The sequence below is a fragment of the Vanacampus margaritifer genome, chromosome 16 (assembly GCF_051991255.1).
Source record: "Vanacampus margaritifer isolate UIUO_Vmar chromosome 16, RoL_Vmar_1.0, whole genome shotgun sequence".
In the NCBI taxonomy this organism is placed as follows: domain Eukaryota; kingdom Metazoa; phylum Chordata; class Actinopteri; order Syngnathiformes; family Syngnathidae; genus Vanacampus; species Vanacampus margaritifer.
In genome coordinates this window covers 8,321,184-8,338,562 of record NC_135447.1, presented here as the reverse complement: position 1 = coordinate 8,338,562, position 17,379 = coordinate 8,321,184, and the positions used below count along the sequence as shown (strand labels likewise).

Genomic DNA, 17,379 nt, shown 5'->3' with positions numbered 1-17,379 from the left:
TCCAACAATGTGTGATCTCTACCATCAACTCAAACTGTGTCTGATTAACAGGAAGCGCCGTATGTGATGTACAAGAAAAACTATATGCAGATGGACGGGAATGACAGATACGAAGGCTACTGTGTCGATTTAGCGTCCGAAATTGCAAAGCACGTGGGGATAAAATATAAGCTGTCGGTAGTTCCGGATGGCAAATACGGAGCCAGAGATCCAGAGACCAAGACGTGGAACGGGATGGTGGGTGAACTGGTTTATGGGGTAAGTATCAGTTGAATGTTACTTGATTTATTTTTGAATTTTGTTTAACAAGATTTTGGGTAATATGAGAATTAGACGAAAAATGCTTACAGGCCATGCAAAGGACATCAAAGTAAAGCGTCAATGCTGGTCAATGACGCTCCACTTCTGAAAGCAACACAATTTATTATATTAAGTGCAACTTTTTAGCTTTAAAACAAGATGTGAACGCTTTTGTGTAGCTTCCTCCGCTCGCGTTGTACAAAATGTGTAAGTGCGATTGCCGGTTGTTCGAGTAGAGGCGAATGTACAGGCTGATTCACATCTCAAGGACTGCCCACATAAGCTCCTCCGCCCCTGTCTTGCAACCCTCTTACTTGATTCAAAATGCAGAGTTGGATCAAGACAAAGACACCAACCAACACAAATGCTGGTGACTCATCTCACCCAGAGAGATCATTTTCTCTCGCTTTTGCGGAATGTTCTAAGCTCCCACATTTCTCCGAACCGCTTATGAATTGACATTAATGACGTCTATGCATGCTTTGATTATTAGCAGGGCCTGAATGTGATTATTTTCAGGAAAAAGCTCACGATATTGTATTAAAATTGCAATACTGCATAAAAGATAAATACTTTTAAAAAATAAATAAAAAGCTCATTGTAGGGGAAAAAAAAGAAATATTAAGAAATATTTGCTGATGTGACTTATGACTAATGATTTATATGAGTGATAACTGCTGCAGTGGCCAAAACATTCCTAATTCAAATGAAACTGCACTAATAAACTATCCACCAGAGGGTGCTAGAACTACACAATTGGAATACAACCTCGCCTTTTTAACAGACGTGCTGCATTTAACTCATTCACTCCCAGCTATTTTCACTGAAGAAGCCCCCTTCGCTCCCGGCTGTTTTACTGGATTTTGACAGATTTTGCAAGGCCCACAAAATATTTTGTTCTATTGCTATAAAAACATGGAAGATTAGAGTCTCTTCTTCCATAAGGGGAAAAAAAGTATATTTATATCTGTTTCTGTTTTGCAGCAATTGGCATTAGAATATAGCTAAATTTCATCATTATTCACAAATCTGTTTTAAGCTGTGGGGAAAACAACTTGTTTGTAACAGCCTGGTTGATCTCTTATACTCTGCTGCTACCTGCTGGCCATTTTTTGTAATTACTACTATTGCTTTAAGTGTCCTTTTCAGATCAGAAGCTGCATCAAAGCCTTCTGTATTTTCTAGTATACAAAAAAAACATTAAAAAATGTATAAATACGTCTTTGGGACACTTAAAACATTTAAAATAGAACATATTTATACGTTTTTGGGAGTCAATGAGTTAATATTTTGACACAACGACGACGATATTGCATTCAAGTTGCGTCGTGTGTCTCTTATCGTTTTATCGTTTTTAACATGCACTGTGCCTGTTCCCGCTTCCACAGAGAGCTGACATAGCAGTGGCTCCTCTCACTATAACGCTGGTACGAGAAGAAGTGATCGACTTCTCCAAGCCCTTCATGAGCTTGGGCATCTCCATTATGATCAAGAAGCCTCAAAAGTCCAAACCCGGCGTCTTTTCCTTCCTGGACCCGCTGGCCTACGAGATTTGGATGTGTATAGTGTTCGCCTATATCGGCGTGAGCGTGGTGCTGTTCCTGGTGAGCCGCTTCAGTCCGTACGAGTGGCATCTGGATGAGAACGACGAGGCCAAAGACCCTCAGAGCCCCCCCGACCCGCCCAACGACTTTGGGATTTTTAATAGCCTGTGGTTCTCGCTGGGTGCCTTCATGCAGCAAGGATGCGATATCTCGCCAAGGTTGGTTGTCGCCTTCCCTCTCCGTCTCATCGCTTTGCATTTTAGAGTCCCTTACATACATCTCCATCCTGCCATGGTGCGTACAGGTTATTTTGGGCTCCCTAGTACTAACGCCATGCCTTACTAAAAACCCATCTGCCGGATTTCAAGCTATGCCCTGCATCTACAAAATAACTTCTATTCACCATGCTAAGGGCTGTAAAATGCACAGGGCTCATTTCATTGCAAAGTCCCGACTCATTCCTCGTGACTCTTGGAGGGCTACCGTGTTTTTGCTGCATGTCCCATTTTACGGTCATCAACTCGGCGCATATAACGCATTTTCATGTGGAAAAGCCATCGTCGCCTTGTATTGATGAAGTGCCTTCAAGTGAAACGCATGATGATGTGTTTCGCCAACACAATGGCCATCCACGTCAGGTCCTCCAACCATGACTCCATCCATCTCTCATGCCACGTCTGCGACCTCTCCCGCAAGGATTCTCAAAGACTGCAGATGGATTATTCTGACAATAAAAAGACGCCTTTGAATTTCTTGTGGTAAAAGCTGTGAACTCAAGTCTCCGCAAGTAAAATCATGTTATGAAGGTAACGCAAAAGTAACAAATTAGATTGCACTGTCACATTTTTCGTTTTTGGGGTGATTCTGTCTCATACAAATGCCGAGTATGGCTTTTGTTGCCGTGACGACCAGGGGCGCAGCTAGGCAACTATGCACCAGCGGATTCTCAAAAATTACTAGTAACGCATTTAGCAACTATGTCCAGGCTGCAAATGAATAGCGCTTATGTGAAGCCACCACTGGCTAATTAACCATAACTCAACCCTCCACACATTGAGCGCCCATATAGATTTGATTGTATTTTCACTGGTGGAAGCAGCACTTCATTACCAAGTTGCAGAATTACACTTTTTTTTAAATAGTTGATTTTACAATAAAATATTCCTAGTATGAGCTTGTTATCAGAAACGTAATGCTTATAAAATTTATTGCCAATGTTAATGTGTGGTAGCACTACAGCTCTGCTTAGCTTTTGATTTTTACATGATGATGCTTGCGTAGCTACATTATCATGGGCAGAGTAGATATATGTATGTGTTAATGCATTTAAACTTATTAAAACACACTTAAACTTCTTAAATCTGTTTTTTAAATGTATTCATTAGCTCATTCACTCCCAGCCATTTTCACTGAAGCAATCCCCTTTGCTCCCGGCAGTTTTACTAGATTTTGACTGATTTAGCATGGCCCACAAAATATTTTGTTCTATTGCTATAAAAACAAGATTAGAGTCTCTTCTTTCACCAAAGATTTTTTTTTTATTTGTATCTGTTTCCATTTTGCAGCAATTAGTATGAGAATATAGCTAAGTTTCATCATTATTCACAAATCTGTTTAGAACTGTGGGTAAATCAGCTTGTTTTCAACATGGCCCTGGCTGATCTCTTCTACTCTACTACCACCTTCTGACCATTGTTCTAATAACTATCATTGCTTTAACCGCTTATGCTCTAGCATAAAAAAACAAAAAAAAACATATAAATACGTCTTTGGGACACTAAAACATTTTAAATAAAACGTATTTATATGTTTTGAGGAGCAAATAGAGTTAATGCCTGTTCTCCAAATAAGAGTCAAAGTGTGCTCGCTTCAAGCTTTGTATCAATTGCAGTTGACATTAACTGTAATTAAACAAAGGAGAATCAAACATGATATATTTAAGCACCGTAATGTTCAACCAAACATGTCCAGTGAAAACCATAAAAACAGAAAATCTGTGGTATAGCGGGACTCGAACAACGAACCGTGATATAACGGGGCTTCACTGTTTTCAAGTTGAAACAGTGGCTGCGTCTCGCTGCTCTTACGTCTGCCGTCCTCTCTGCTTCCTCTTGCCAGGTCACTCTCAGGCCGCATTGTCGGAGGAGTGTGGTGGTTCTTCACCCTCATCATCATCTCCTCCTACACGGCCAACCTGGCGGCCTTCCTCACCGTGGAGAGGATGGTTTCTCCCATTGAGAGCGCCGAGGACCTGGCCAAGCAGACCGAAATCGCCTATGGGACGTTAGATTCTGGCTCCACAAAGGAATTCTTTAGGGTGAGTGCTGTTGACGATGTATTAGCTTGCGTCCGGTAAACCAAGATGTGTACTAATCTATAACATGTATAAGATTACGTTTCTTACATAGAACTTCTTGTTGCTCAAGAATGACGCTCGCTCACTTTTTTTGTTGTTGTACACGGTGTCCTAATCTAATGTTCTAAAAATGTAATGAGATCCAATACAAAAGATTTTTCATATATTCTGTTCTTACGCAGATGATAATCTTATACTGGTGTAACAAATCCAATTAGATTGTGCAGCACACTCGGTACACGACGAAATTAAATACACACACACAAGGTTTTTAAAAATTTAATTGGCACTTCTGACATTTTTTTTTACAATGATGCAATGCCTATATGTATAATCTGATTAGTATTATAAGCCCCGTGAGATAATTATTGAATTGAACTGTATTATTATTATTATTATTATTATTATTATTATTATTATTATTATTATTATGGTCTGGACATCAGTTGGTGCAAACACCTTATTTGAATTGTTTTAATTATTATTTTTTATTCAGCTATAAATAATTACCCTTTTGGTAATAACAAAAACTCATTTTTGTATCATGGTGGAAATATGTATTTTAGAGAAAACACTCCCAAAACTCACTTTAGCTAGTAGCTAGACCCCAATCTACGTGAACTTGTATAAATATGTTTTCAATTCATGTCAAACTGGACTGTATCAAACTGTTTCTAATATTTGCCCCTCTAAAAAGAAAAGACAACATAAAAATGTTATTAACAATAATATGTTCCATGCAACAAAATCCAAATATTTTATCCATGTCAGGGTACGGCCATTTTGTCACCTGTTGTTAGCTGAAAATGACATCACAGTTGCTCAACGGCTCAGCTTCAGAAAACAGAAAGTTAGCCGTGATTTGTCGCTACCTGAGCAACTGTGATGTTATTTCCCGCCGACAGCGAGTGACAAAATGGCCGCCGCTAACATGGATAAAAGCAGGTGAATTTTGCTGCTTAACTTTTCATTTTTGACTCATTTTTGGGTTGACTTTCCCTTAAAAATTACTTCATTTAATTACTTTTTTTTTTTTTTATCTAATAATAATGAATTAAATTAACAAAATTAATTAATTGTTTTGTTGAACAATATAATGAATTGAGAAGTGAAACACAGTAGCTGTATGTTGGAAACATCTTTATAATCTGGTGTCCAACTTTGAGCTGAGTCTATATTTAGCCCTAGCCTGATATGTTACCTACCAGCATTTTTGAGAAATCTTATGGCTAAGTTGCCGTTTATGTCCCTGCAGCCCATTTTTCAAGGCGTCCAAGTGTAACAGTGTTGTGCCCGCCATCTCTTAAATATCGGGAAAAAGATGCATCGTGAACTCACCCGAGCTGAACTGTTTCAAATAAGAAGAGACGGCTTGTAGCTGTTATCTCTTTTGGTGGTAAAAAATCTCTTCATTTGAGAAATATATATATAAGCATGCCAGCTACGTATGCCAGTTTCTGTGTAATATTTGAGGAGGAGGAGAAATATCTGACAGGCTTTCTGATGAATCATCGCATTAAATGCTTCTTTATGAGAACATCTCCAAAATCCTTCGCGGAATCCTTCAGAATAATTTTGGTATTTAGCAAGGGAGTCTGATTTACAGTGGTCGTATTATCATGACTTCACTTTTATATTGAATTAGGAATAAGTACTGTTTATCTATAATGAAATCTTTTTTTTTTATATCAGTTTGGGGTTTAGCTTATATTTAGTCACATTTGTATCTTTATTAAGCAATGACTACATCTCTGATGTCAGTCACTAATTAGCAGACTTCTGTACAGTTGCAATAAAAAAAAAAAAGGCTGCTGACAAGCATTCATCTTCATGTAATGCAGAAAAGAAGAAATGTCTTCACAGCACAGTCAGAACTGTCGTGGGCTATTATTGTCATATTTGAAGTGTTTACAGTACGTGAACATTGCGATGATGGATAATTGTGCATATGTCGAGAATGATTCACATAGGATAGCCCCAGCTCACAATCTGTTACGTTTGCGGTGAGATTATTTATGTTCTTTCAACGCCGAATATGCACAGAATCACAAACAGCATTTGAAAGAAACAAAAGAGTGTCATCATTTCACGATGTCCCCTCCGTTCTTGACTTTTGAAATAATTGCTCCACGTTGCTCGTATTTCTGCCTGTCGTGCCGTAAGTGGCTCGGTGACAAACAGCCTTTTGAAGACATTTAGAGCTAATGAAAAGTTTTCCTCGCCTCTTCACTCAACTCAAACAGAAGGTCACGTGCAATTTAATGTGGTAACACCCCCCCCCCCCCCCGTCACCCCCGCCATGTATAGCAGGAGTTCACGTTATCCAGTGACAGCAATAGATGACAATTGTGTTGCTAATTTTGTCTAAATGAAGTCCCTATAACAAAATTGATTGAACACAAGATGGTACCAAAGCACTATTTTGTATAAATGAAACTCCTCAACTGACTTCAACATAGTTATTTGTCACCAAGATGCCGCAATATAGCGTCAAAGCACTATTTTGTCTAGATGAGACTCCTCAACTCACTTCAACGTAGATCATTGGAACCAAGAGGCCACAAGGTGGCGCCAATGCACTACTTCTATCTAAACAAAGCTCCTCTATTCACTTCATCATAGTTCATTGGCACCAAGATGCCATCAAAGCACTACTTTGTCTAATTGAAGCACCTCAACCCACTTCAACAAAGTCCATTGGCACCTAAATGCCCCAAAAAATTGTACCTAAGAACTACTTTTGCCTGAAATGAAGCTCCTCCATTCACTTCCATATAGTTTGTTGGCACCAAGATGCCATCAAAGCGCTACTTTTGTTTAATTGAAGCATCTCAACTCACTTCAACATTCCTTAATAGTCTCTTGGCCAAATTCTAGTGCCAAAGCACTACTTTTGTCTAAAATGAAGCTCCTTTCTCTATTCACTTCATCATAGTTCATTGGCACCAAGAAGCCACAAGATGGCCCCAAAGTAATACTTTTATTGTTTTGGGCTAATCCCAAACAGGGTGGAGAATTTGCACATGGCAAGGTGCGAATATTCAGGGTTTACGGTTAACATCATCGCCATGGTGACCAGTCAGGACACTTCACTTGTTTTAGCGCTAGAGAAAGTGCTAATGTTACCATTCAGAATTGCGTCCTGTGCGTGTTGACTTTGAAACACTAAATTAGGCCATGTATATTATAATATTGGAAGAGCTAGGTTATAACATAGACAAGATGTATTCAATTATAATAATAAAAAAAAAAGTGTTTGTGACTCCAAGCTGTGAGGAGCTGGTGGGATCAGACAAGGACGAGGTCATTTCCGCCTGTTAATCCCGAGCCTGCAACATGGCTGTTATTTATCTCTACTGTGCTGCCAGATTGTCTGACCTCAGGCTTCTGGCGCAAGGCCCGCCATCGCGCCGCCTCGCCGCTTGGCTTAAAGGCTGAACTAACTCGACTAATTAACTGCATTACAAGGGGCCGATAACTGTTATGGACTACTGGGTTGGAATATTCACACCGCTGTATTGCAGTTGGACACAGGTTTGAGAAATGATGCTGAGGTTGCAGCAAAACAGAACTAATTTTAACTTTGAAAAGAGGATGACATCTGTTTTTTTCATAATGGTAGGGGCAGCAATAATATTGCCATTTAGAAAGTACAAAAAAGTGGCATCAACAGGCAATTATAAACTCTCTTTCTCACTTACTGACTTGAAGATTTTGAAGGGCTGACAATATATGCCCATCTATTCATCTAGCCCATCTAGGTACACCTGATTCAGTGTATCATACCGAGAAGGGACAAAATATTAGGAACAGCCGTCAATAGGATGCAGTTCAGTTCTACGCCACGAAAAACTACAATGACAATAATAAATGGTGTTTCATGAAAACTGCTGACAGCATCAATGAAAACTGAGCATTCTTGTTTGTGAAAAAAAGACAAATATAAAAATAAATATAAAATGTAATTTAAAAAACAACAACACTTTTTACACGTTAATGAAGAAAAATAACACTGTATTGTGAAACGTCATAAAATATGGAGGACCAAAAATACAAAAAAAAAAAAAAGAATAAAAGTGAAAATAAAAACCGATATAAAAATTTAATTTAAAAATTAAATACAAAAAGATAAATATGAATAGAAATATAAAACAACAAATATAAATGCATGAAATAAATATGTATGAGAGCAGAGCCTTTTTAATTTATCGATTGATATTTAAATATATTTATGAATTTATTTTTGTATTTCCACATTTATATTCTTGTCTGTTTACTTATTTATTTATTTATTGTACTTTTATTTATAAATATATTTTTTATTTTATTTATTTTTTCCACTTGTATTTATTTTTTAATTATATTCTTATATCCATTTTTATTTTCACTTTTATTTATTTATCGGTATTTTTTATTTTTTTTTGTCCTCCACAACAAAACGCATAAAGGTCACAATGCTGGTCACACATTTCATTAACAAAACAAAAACAACTCAATCTTCATTTCGTATTGTTGCCAATGTTAGCGTGTGCATACCCTAACTCTGTTTTGTGTCTCTTTCCCTCCAAACACAGCGCTCCAAAATAGCCGTTTACGAGAAAATGTGGTCATACATGAAATCAGCGGAACCGTCGGTGTTTGCAAAGACAACACCTGACGGGGTCTCCCGGGTACGAAAGTCGAAGGGCAAGTTCGCCTTTCTCCTGGAGTCCACAATGAATGAGTACATAGAGCAACGGAAGCCGTGCGACACCATGAAAGTGGGCGGCAACCTCGACTCTAAAGGCTACGGCGTAGCTACACCCAAAGGCTCTGCATTAAGGTGGGTGGGATAATATAACAATGTGCCTCCATGTTGTTATAGTATTCCATCCACCCTGATGTCACCTTTTCTCATTCCTTCATTCTCTTTCCCTTCTTGAGTCATTTCAGTCCAATCCCCACGTTCGTTCGGCCATCTTCTCTTTTGTCTCTCGCCTCCTTTTCTTGATCACCTTTTAATGTCCGCCATCTTGTTATTAATCCCCCTTTTGTCTTCTCACCTAAGGTGCTTTTGCTCCCTAATTGACCTCCGAATGATCTATTTTTGTTATATATATGTGCATTTGCAAGTAGAAAGTTTCTGTTGATGAATGTTGAGCAGCATGCTGAATGTCCTTTCTGCTAATCCAACAATGGTCGTCCCCATCCCGCACACTTCACGGATACAACACTCACGAAATGTTTGGGATTGGGTTTTCGGGGGAAATTTCAGGACCAACCGAAAATGCACAATCACCTTTATATGTTAAAGATTAGATAGCTTTTAATATGAAAAAAAGGCTCACACCAATGTCTTACAAATGCAATTATGCCATCTAGTGGCAGAAAAATGACCACAACAATTTTTTATTTTACAAGCAAATAAATTTTAACTCAATTGTATAAATTATTATGAAATTACTAATATGTTTCCCCACTTTTATGTAAAAAAAAATATCATAGGATTAATTATGATTTAAAAAAAAATAATTACCTGACACTCCTAGGTTAAACATATTTGCCAGTCAAAAATCTTTACTCCACATTTCCAATTCCACGCTTTTGTTTTCTCAAACCAAAACATTCATGAACCGAGCTATTAAAATGAATGGGAATGCAATTAATCCATGGCGGCCATTTTAGGCAAAGAAAAACCAAAATTCCTGAAGCAGGGAGCTGGGGATATTTATACAGTATGAGAAAAAGCTCCAAGCCTTTTAAGATTCATAATGCATGTGGTAATTTATTTTTCAAAGAATTGTTTGCAAACCAGGTTGTTTATTAACCAAAGTTCCACTCTACGCCTTTTCTGCATTTCTGCTCTTGATTTAAAAATGAAGAAAAAAAATCTTGTTCTCTGTGGCTTAATTGAGCAACAGTGCCTCAATGTGGCTTCAAACAAAAAAAAATTGCGTCATCAGCAGTTTGCAACACAAAGACAGGAGGAATCATAGAAAGGTGATTTTTTATTTATTTTTATTTTCATTTATTTTTATTTTTATTTATTTATTTATTTTTCGCTGATCAGCTTCTTATTAAAGAACAGCAAGTTGTGCAAAAAGTGCTGAAACACCGAACTGCTGAAATGAAGTTAACCTGTAAAGGACCTTGTGCATCTTCGTTGCATCCTGACATTTCCCCCGAAAGCCGACTATCCCGAACCTTCCGTGAGTGGTGTACATACAAACAGTGTGACTCTCCATGCCACCTCTCTAAGTATGGATGTCAAAGTGCCTCTTACCTTTTCCACACAAGTGCAAATTCTCCACCAATTTGTCCCTTCCGTGCTCCCCCCTAACGAACCACTGATCTTGAACACGACAGTATTCCCACTATTAGATTTCTCACGGACCTGTTCCTTTTCTTACAAGTTATGTTTTATCGTTTCAAGAAATGCTGTTAACCTGGCAGTGTTAAAACTGAATGAGCAAGGCCTCTTGGACAAATTGAAAAACAAATGGTGGTACGACAAAGGAGAGTGCGGCAGCGGGGGAGGTGACTCTAAGGTCAGCCTCAATGTCACCAAAGTCGGGTGTCCTAAAACTGAGTAATCGGCAAGGGTGACCTCACTTAAGTCGACTTTGGCCTCATTCTAGATGAATATTATTCTGCTCTCTTTATTTCCTGCCGCTGAGATCAACTGGGAACCCTTTTCTTGGCTAATGAAGCACAATTCATGTCTAAAGAATAAAAACTATGAAAAAATGTTGGGGTGTTTGGCGTGTGGCTCGCAAAGACGGGAAGCATATTAAAAGGCCTGCTTTTCGAACCACATGCCAACGTGAAAGCTTCGTTAAGGCTAATATTTAAAATCTCCAAACATGCGCGCCCCAGCGGGCGCTCTAGTGCAGGCTCAGGGAACAGCGTTGTCTTGAGGGGATGAAGCATCACAGGCAAACGTGAGAATTCTAAAGAGACAAACAAACGGCCATCACATTTAGTCGGTCTTCGCACAAGTCGTCACAAACTGCCAAAATTCAAAATAAATAAATGACTAAAAGTGAAAATAAAAACATATATAACAAATATATATAATTCAAAAATTAAATACAAATGTATATATTTTTGTTGTTTTTATTTCCATTTATATATATATATATATATATATATATATACTGTATATATATATACATATATATATATATATATATATATTTTTTTTTTATATTTATTTAGAATTTTGGCAGTTTTGGTCCTCCATAGTGGTCACCCCCATGTGGTGGAACCCTGCAAGATGTCACCAGGGGCCCCATTTGTGACACTTACACCATAACACTTGAGTTTGTATTTTTTCTTCTTCTTTTTTTTGTATGAATGCAGTACAAAAGTCATAAGCAGCCATTTGTTGTTTTTGTAACCTTTTTTGTAACTGTCATTTTGACATGCTTTACTAACTGTAACGTTAACGAGGACTTGTTGGTTTATTGCAAGGACTACATTCTAGCCCCTTCCAGCACTAGTTGAAAAACAATATTGGGGAGACAAGTTGTGAAAAAAAATCTTTAAAAAAGTTTTACTCCACCTACACGCTTTCAACACATTTAAAGTAGAGGTGCAGCAATTAATCAAAATTACTCAACAACTAATCATCTAATTAATGAACAATTTTGGTAATCAATTAATCATTCAGACCTTGTTCAAATTAATATTATCCAAAATCCTCAGAATTTCAAGCTCTCGACAGGAAATATTTCTGTAATCCTCCATGAAATTGGGCTGATTTTCTTTGTTTAATAAAAAGATAATAATAATAAAATTAAAATAACATAAACGGACTTACATTACAAAACGTTTACATTTAACATCTGTAGGGGGCGCAACAGACTCTTTATTTGTTTGTTTGTTTTGTACAACTTTAAAATACCATATCTTGCCAGACCCTATTTAAACATTGAATAATGAAACATCAAAAAATGTATAATCAAACGACATGCAGTGTTAAAGGTCCACTCGTTTAATGCTAACATACAATGTGAAACACCTTAGATGAGTAAACAGAAATTAGCAGCGACATACAAGTGTGTACATATTAACTATTTCTTCATCTTGCTCTTAATTATGCTGCATCTCTTCCAGTAGACCTCAGTGCTGCCCTGGATGTTGTGGCGCAATCTGGTACTGCACTGGAAGGTGCACAACGCGTAATTTTGGTGTTACAAATCTGTGATACACGACACAATATTGCTCAAACAACAAATGCCATGACAACCTTGGACTTTTTCTTCAGTACTGTCCAATTTCCTCATTTTGTATGTCCACATTTTTTTTGTTTATTTCACCAATGAGGCCCCTGACAATGCGCACCAGCCACATAAATAGTCCAACCGTGCATCCATCTCTGCCACTCACTGCCTTTCTTTCAGCTTGCACCTCGCCATCTCCGAATTAAATTGCAAAAGAGGAGACGACCCCCAAGTCATCCTCTCCTCTCCCGGCTGAGCGCGGGACACGGACACTGACGAGGGGACGACGAAAAAAAAGCGGAGACACAGCAGACAAGCTGCTGCCACCTTTTGTTGCATCTGATCTGAACATTAGCAATGATAGAGAGGAAAAGTAGTTAATGGAGTATTTGTGTGCATGTAAGTCACATAATGATTAATATTTTGGACGCGGTCAGATTACAAACACTGCGTCCTTTCTGAAAGACGGAAATAAGGCGATAATTCTTGGTCTTAGTCTTCGGTGCCTAATGTCAGGACAAACCTGAAATGCCCTTTGACCTTTAGAGGTGAATCTAATTTGAACTTGTCTAAACTTTGGTGCTATATAATTGTGAGACTTTGACAGCAATTATTAATTGAACTCCTGACAACTAGAGTGGGCTAACTCAATGTTATCATAATTTATAGATTATGAATAGCATGCACTTAGAGTAGTGTTTCTCAAATAGGTGGGCGCCAGTTACCTCAGAGAACATGTTTTGTTTTGTTTTTTATGTACTAGAATGACGTGTAATTGCACATCCACTACAGTTGGCGGCAGTGGCACGCTCATTAGTTGGGTTTACATCCACCCATTTTTATTCGAATTTTCAAGAAATGCAAAAATAAAACTAGAAATTAGAAAAATTTAAAAAAAAAATGTTAGGACTGGGGGGGGGGTGTTTTAGATTTTGTAGCATGTTGAAAAAAAGAAAAATTTTGATTTTTGCTATGGAAACCGGATACACGTACGTACGTACCTTTGTAGTCCCAAAACAATGTCTGATGATAAAGTAAAGTATGCTTGGGGGGACGACGAAACAGAAATCTTTTTGAAATTAATTAAAGAAGCGAATGTTAAAGTAATTTTAGATTTGGAACAGCAAAAAATAAAAAACAAACTCATACGATGTCATCGCACGGCGCAGTCACTTCCTGTTGTTGTTCTTTTAAATTACTGGTGGATCACATCTCTATGATGTATAGCGCCACCTACAGCAGTGGAGCCCCATGTCAATATTCTCAAAAGAACCAACAGATGGAAACGGGCATCAGTCGCACACGTTCCATTTTGTTGGAGCTGAACCGCCACGAGCTTTACTTGTTAGTCAACAAAGGGTTCCTGTTTGATCCGGCTTGTTCGCAGCACTAAAGAGCTTTGAAAGTGTGGAAGCCGAAACGAGCAGCGGCGGCAGCGTCCTCGCTCTGCAAAGTGTAACCTTGTGGTCAGTGCCGATTACTCCGAGCGATACAGGTAGGGTCTGGCACGCTAGGGTTCATATCTAGGCTCAGGCGGTCGTACCTCACCTGTGTACTGACATGCATTTCTCAATCTAGTCTTGCTTGCTATCTCTTGTCGTGTCTTGGCCAGCACCCTACCCGCGATCGCTTTTGCACACTAGTTGACAAAAAGTTGAATAACATAAAATAACATAATCAAATGTTATTTATGTTATTTCCCACGTGAAGAACTCCAGTAAACCTTGCAGTATTGAAACTCAGTGAACAAGGCATCTTAGACAAGCTGAAAAACAAATGGTGGTACGATAAAGGTGAATGCGGAACCAAGGACTCGGGAAGTAAGGTCAGTCGCTGCAGGTCTTTTTATACTGATTGCCCAAAACAGTTCATTGTGGCCTCACATCTGCATCTCTTGACATCGCAGCTGCACCTTCACGATCAAAACATTTGTACATGGAGCTCACCTTGCACACACGTACTGGATGATCATGATTCATGCATGTCGAAAGGCTACGATTTCCAAATCGAGGTTCCAGCATGATCACACGCAGCTTTTTGAAGTCATGCCATCAAGCAACGTTGGAATGAAACCCATCCTGCTGCTATTTAATCATCCAGGCTGCTATTGAAATGGAATTTATTGGTGTTTGCGTTTGCGAACGCTTTTTTGTTTTCTCACTTCCTGACAAAAGTCCCAGCTGACTTTTAAATGCCGCTTTGACCTGAAAAAGGGGTATCTTAAGAGTTATATTTCTCACGGGATTGTCTCGGTGAGAAACAATAACAAAAGTCATGATAAATCAGCATCGTTATGAGTACTCTGTCAAAAAGAGATCAATGGTGTAATAACAATGTAGTAGCTTAGTAATAAGCTAGTGAGCTTTTTTTTTTGTCCAATTCCTACCGTGCAATAGTCGTAGTAATAAGCAAATGAGCTAATATCTTCTTCCATTCAATAGCAAGATGTTGCAGCTAATCGTTGTAACAACACTGTAATAACATTGTACTAAGCTAATGAGCTCATATTTCCCTCCATTTATTAATAAAATAATTGTGTCACAGCTGATAGTTATACCTGTGTACTAATAAGCTAATGTGCTAATATTTTTCGCTTATTATTATTATACAGGTTAACATTGCAAATGCGGAAACTCACATAAATTGCTTTCAATATATTTGTTTGGCGTTCAATAGCAGCAAAATGGCAAATGGAATAAGTTTGAGGTAGTTAAATGAAGGTTTAACGCGTAGACCTGTACGACCACGACCGCCTTCCTTTTAGAATAAATTAGTAGCCGTTAAGACTTCTCTGCATTCACCTTCCTAGTTGTTACTTACCTCTAATTGGTCTCCCTGAAGGGGGTTTAGTCAGAAACCGGTAGAATGTGACAGGATACTTTGCAGCCTCACAGCGCCGGATCCAAAAAAAAAAGCCTTAATGGTGGTCTTTACCTCCCCCAGGACAAGACAAGTGCACTAAGCCTGAGCAATGTGGCAGGGGTCTTCTATATTCTGGTGGGGGGGCTGGGCCTGGCTATGACCGTGGCGCTCATAGAGTTTTGCTACAAGTCTCGGCAAGAGACCAAAAGACTCAAACTGGCAAAGAACGCCCAAAATTTTAAGCCAGCCCCTCCGGTGAACACCCAGAATTTTGCCACCTACCGTGAAGGCTACAATGTGTACGGGACGGAGAGCGTCAAAATATAAATGGTACGATATGACCGTCACCCGCCTGGTTGGCGTTTTCCCAAGAGGTGCATTCCAAACTGAATGCAAATGTTTTGCTTTCTGCACAGGAAACAAAAGGTGCCAAATTCCCACCCGGACGGGATACGGACCACCGTGACTCTCCGCCGCCGTGCCGGACAGTGGGAGGAGTTTGTTTTGCCAGGCCCGTCACAAGAACACACAAAAGGCCGTGACGCTGCAGGACTTCTCGAGGTTCCCGCTCCTCTCCTAGTGCCTTAACGGAGCATTCGGCGGCGTGCAATTGACATTCACTTGAAATTAAACGCGGAATCAAGAGTAGAACACTGGAGATGTCCGCTTTTATATTTTAGATGAAGATAAGGGATGGAAAAGATTTGAGTCCTTTTCATGAAGGGTCACCAAACTTTTTGGAAATAATTATGCTCTAATGACCTTTAATTAGACTGTGCGTTTTAAATAATTATTTATATTCATCTATGTAAAGACCCAGATTATGTTACGAGTATAAATAAATGCCCGGGCTACTCAAATAGTCCCTCACGGCGCCATGTTGGTGACCCTTGCTTTTGACATTTTTTTGTGGTGAAATCTTATGTTGTATAATTGTTATATTTGGTGAAGTCATTCACTTGTTTTATTATAAGATTTTTCAGTGTCATATTTTAAGACAAGCGTCAATTAAGGTTTAAGCTGTTTTTTGTTTTGTAATAAAAAGGACATCCTCCCCGGTATTATTGTTTGGAAATATAAGTAAATGGAAAGCTGCATTTGCTCCAACTGCCACTTTGTATCACTTAGTGCCATATTGTACTTTGAAGCGACTTTGAGACGATTCATGACGTGATACTCAAAATGCTTGACTGGGCTTATAGTTTCCACTTTGTACATGCTGTTCACATGTGAATGAAGAATCTGCAGAAATTTTAACATTTTGGCTTGTTTTGGACGGAAGATGTCATTCTGTGTGCAGAAGGTGAGCTGTACAAAAGGCCAACACGTTTATAAAAATGATCTTTTTACAAACTTGAAAATGCTACAAGTCATTCATGTTGGTTTCGTCTGACCTCCCTGACTTTATGGAGGCTAAGCAAATGCAGAGTAGTATTTGACCCCAGGTTGTTTTTGCTGCATGCATGGACGCAGTGAGCATCGAAGGCGAGGTCATTAAACATTTTACTACATTTCCTTAATAAAAGCTGATTTGTATTCATATTTTGTTTTGCTGTTAACTACATACAGAAAATAGTTTGAAAAACCTTTATAGGTGATTTAGCCTACAAAATTACCTGAAGTATGCTCAAACTTACAGAAGCGTATTGCATTTACTTGAAAAAAAAATTCCTGTTTTTCTGACATTTTTTTCTGTTTTATTAAATATTTTTTCGGTCATTTTTTTCTGTTTAAATTTTTTTCCCCTGTTTTTTTGAATTTTTTTTTTTTAGTAATTTTTCCATTCTATAAAATAATTATTTTTCAGTTTTTCTGGTTTTTTTTTTTCAAAAAGGGTTTTCCCTGAGAGATTATTAGCGAGTCTGCAACAAGTCACATGAAGAAAAAAACAAAAAATCTCCAGAAAACAACACCAGCTCTGTTTTTCGGAATATTATTTTTTTGTTTTTTCCCCGTTTCTCAGAAAAAATTATTTCAGCCTGTTTTCCGGAATTTGTTTGGACAGAAAAAAAATATTCAGAAAAAAAACAAAAAAAACAAAGCTCCCCCCCAAAAATTAGTCAGAAAAACAAGGAGTTGTTTTTTTCTTCAAGTGAATGCAATACGCTTCCGT

General features: G+C 38.3%; 1 protein-coding gene across 6 annotated transcripts in view; it reads left to right on the top strand.

The window, feature by feature from the left end:
- Positions 1–16,808, top strand: part of LOC144035931 (glutamate receptor 3) — a 62,856-nt gene extending 46,048 nt beyond the window's left edge. For 3 of the 6 annotated variants that reach the window (XM_077546041.1, XM_077546042.1, XM_077546043.1), the window contains 7 exons: positions 52–258; positions 1,689–2,062; positions 3,963–4,161; positions 8,775–9,022; positions 10,613–10,727; positions 15,348–15,596; positions 15,683–16,808. In XM_077546041.1, coding sequence (XP_077402167.1) covers positions 52–258; positions 1,689–2,062; positions 3,963–4,161; positions 8,775–9,022; positions 10,613–10,727; positions 15,348–15,593 — 1,389 coding nt within the window. In that variant the 3' untranslated portion in view covers positions 15,594–15,596; positions 15,683–16,808. Of the gene's footprint in view, positions 1–51; positions 259–1,688; positions 2,063–3,962; positions 4,162–8,774; positions 9,023–10,612; positions 10,728–14,114; positions 14,230–15,347; positions 15,598–15,682 lie in introns of those variants that run through there. The other 3 variants (XR_013288534.1, XM_077546044.1, XM_077546045.1) reach the window with 3 other exon arrangements.
- Positions 16,809–17,379: the final 571 nt, after the last annotated feature.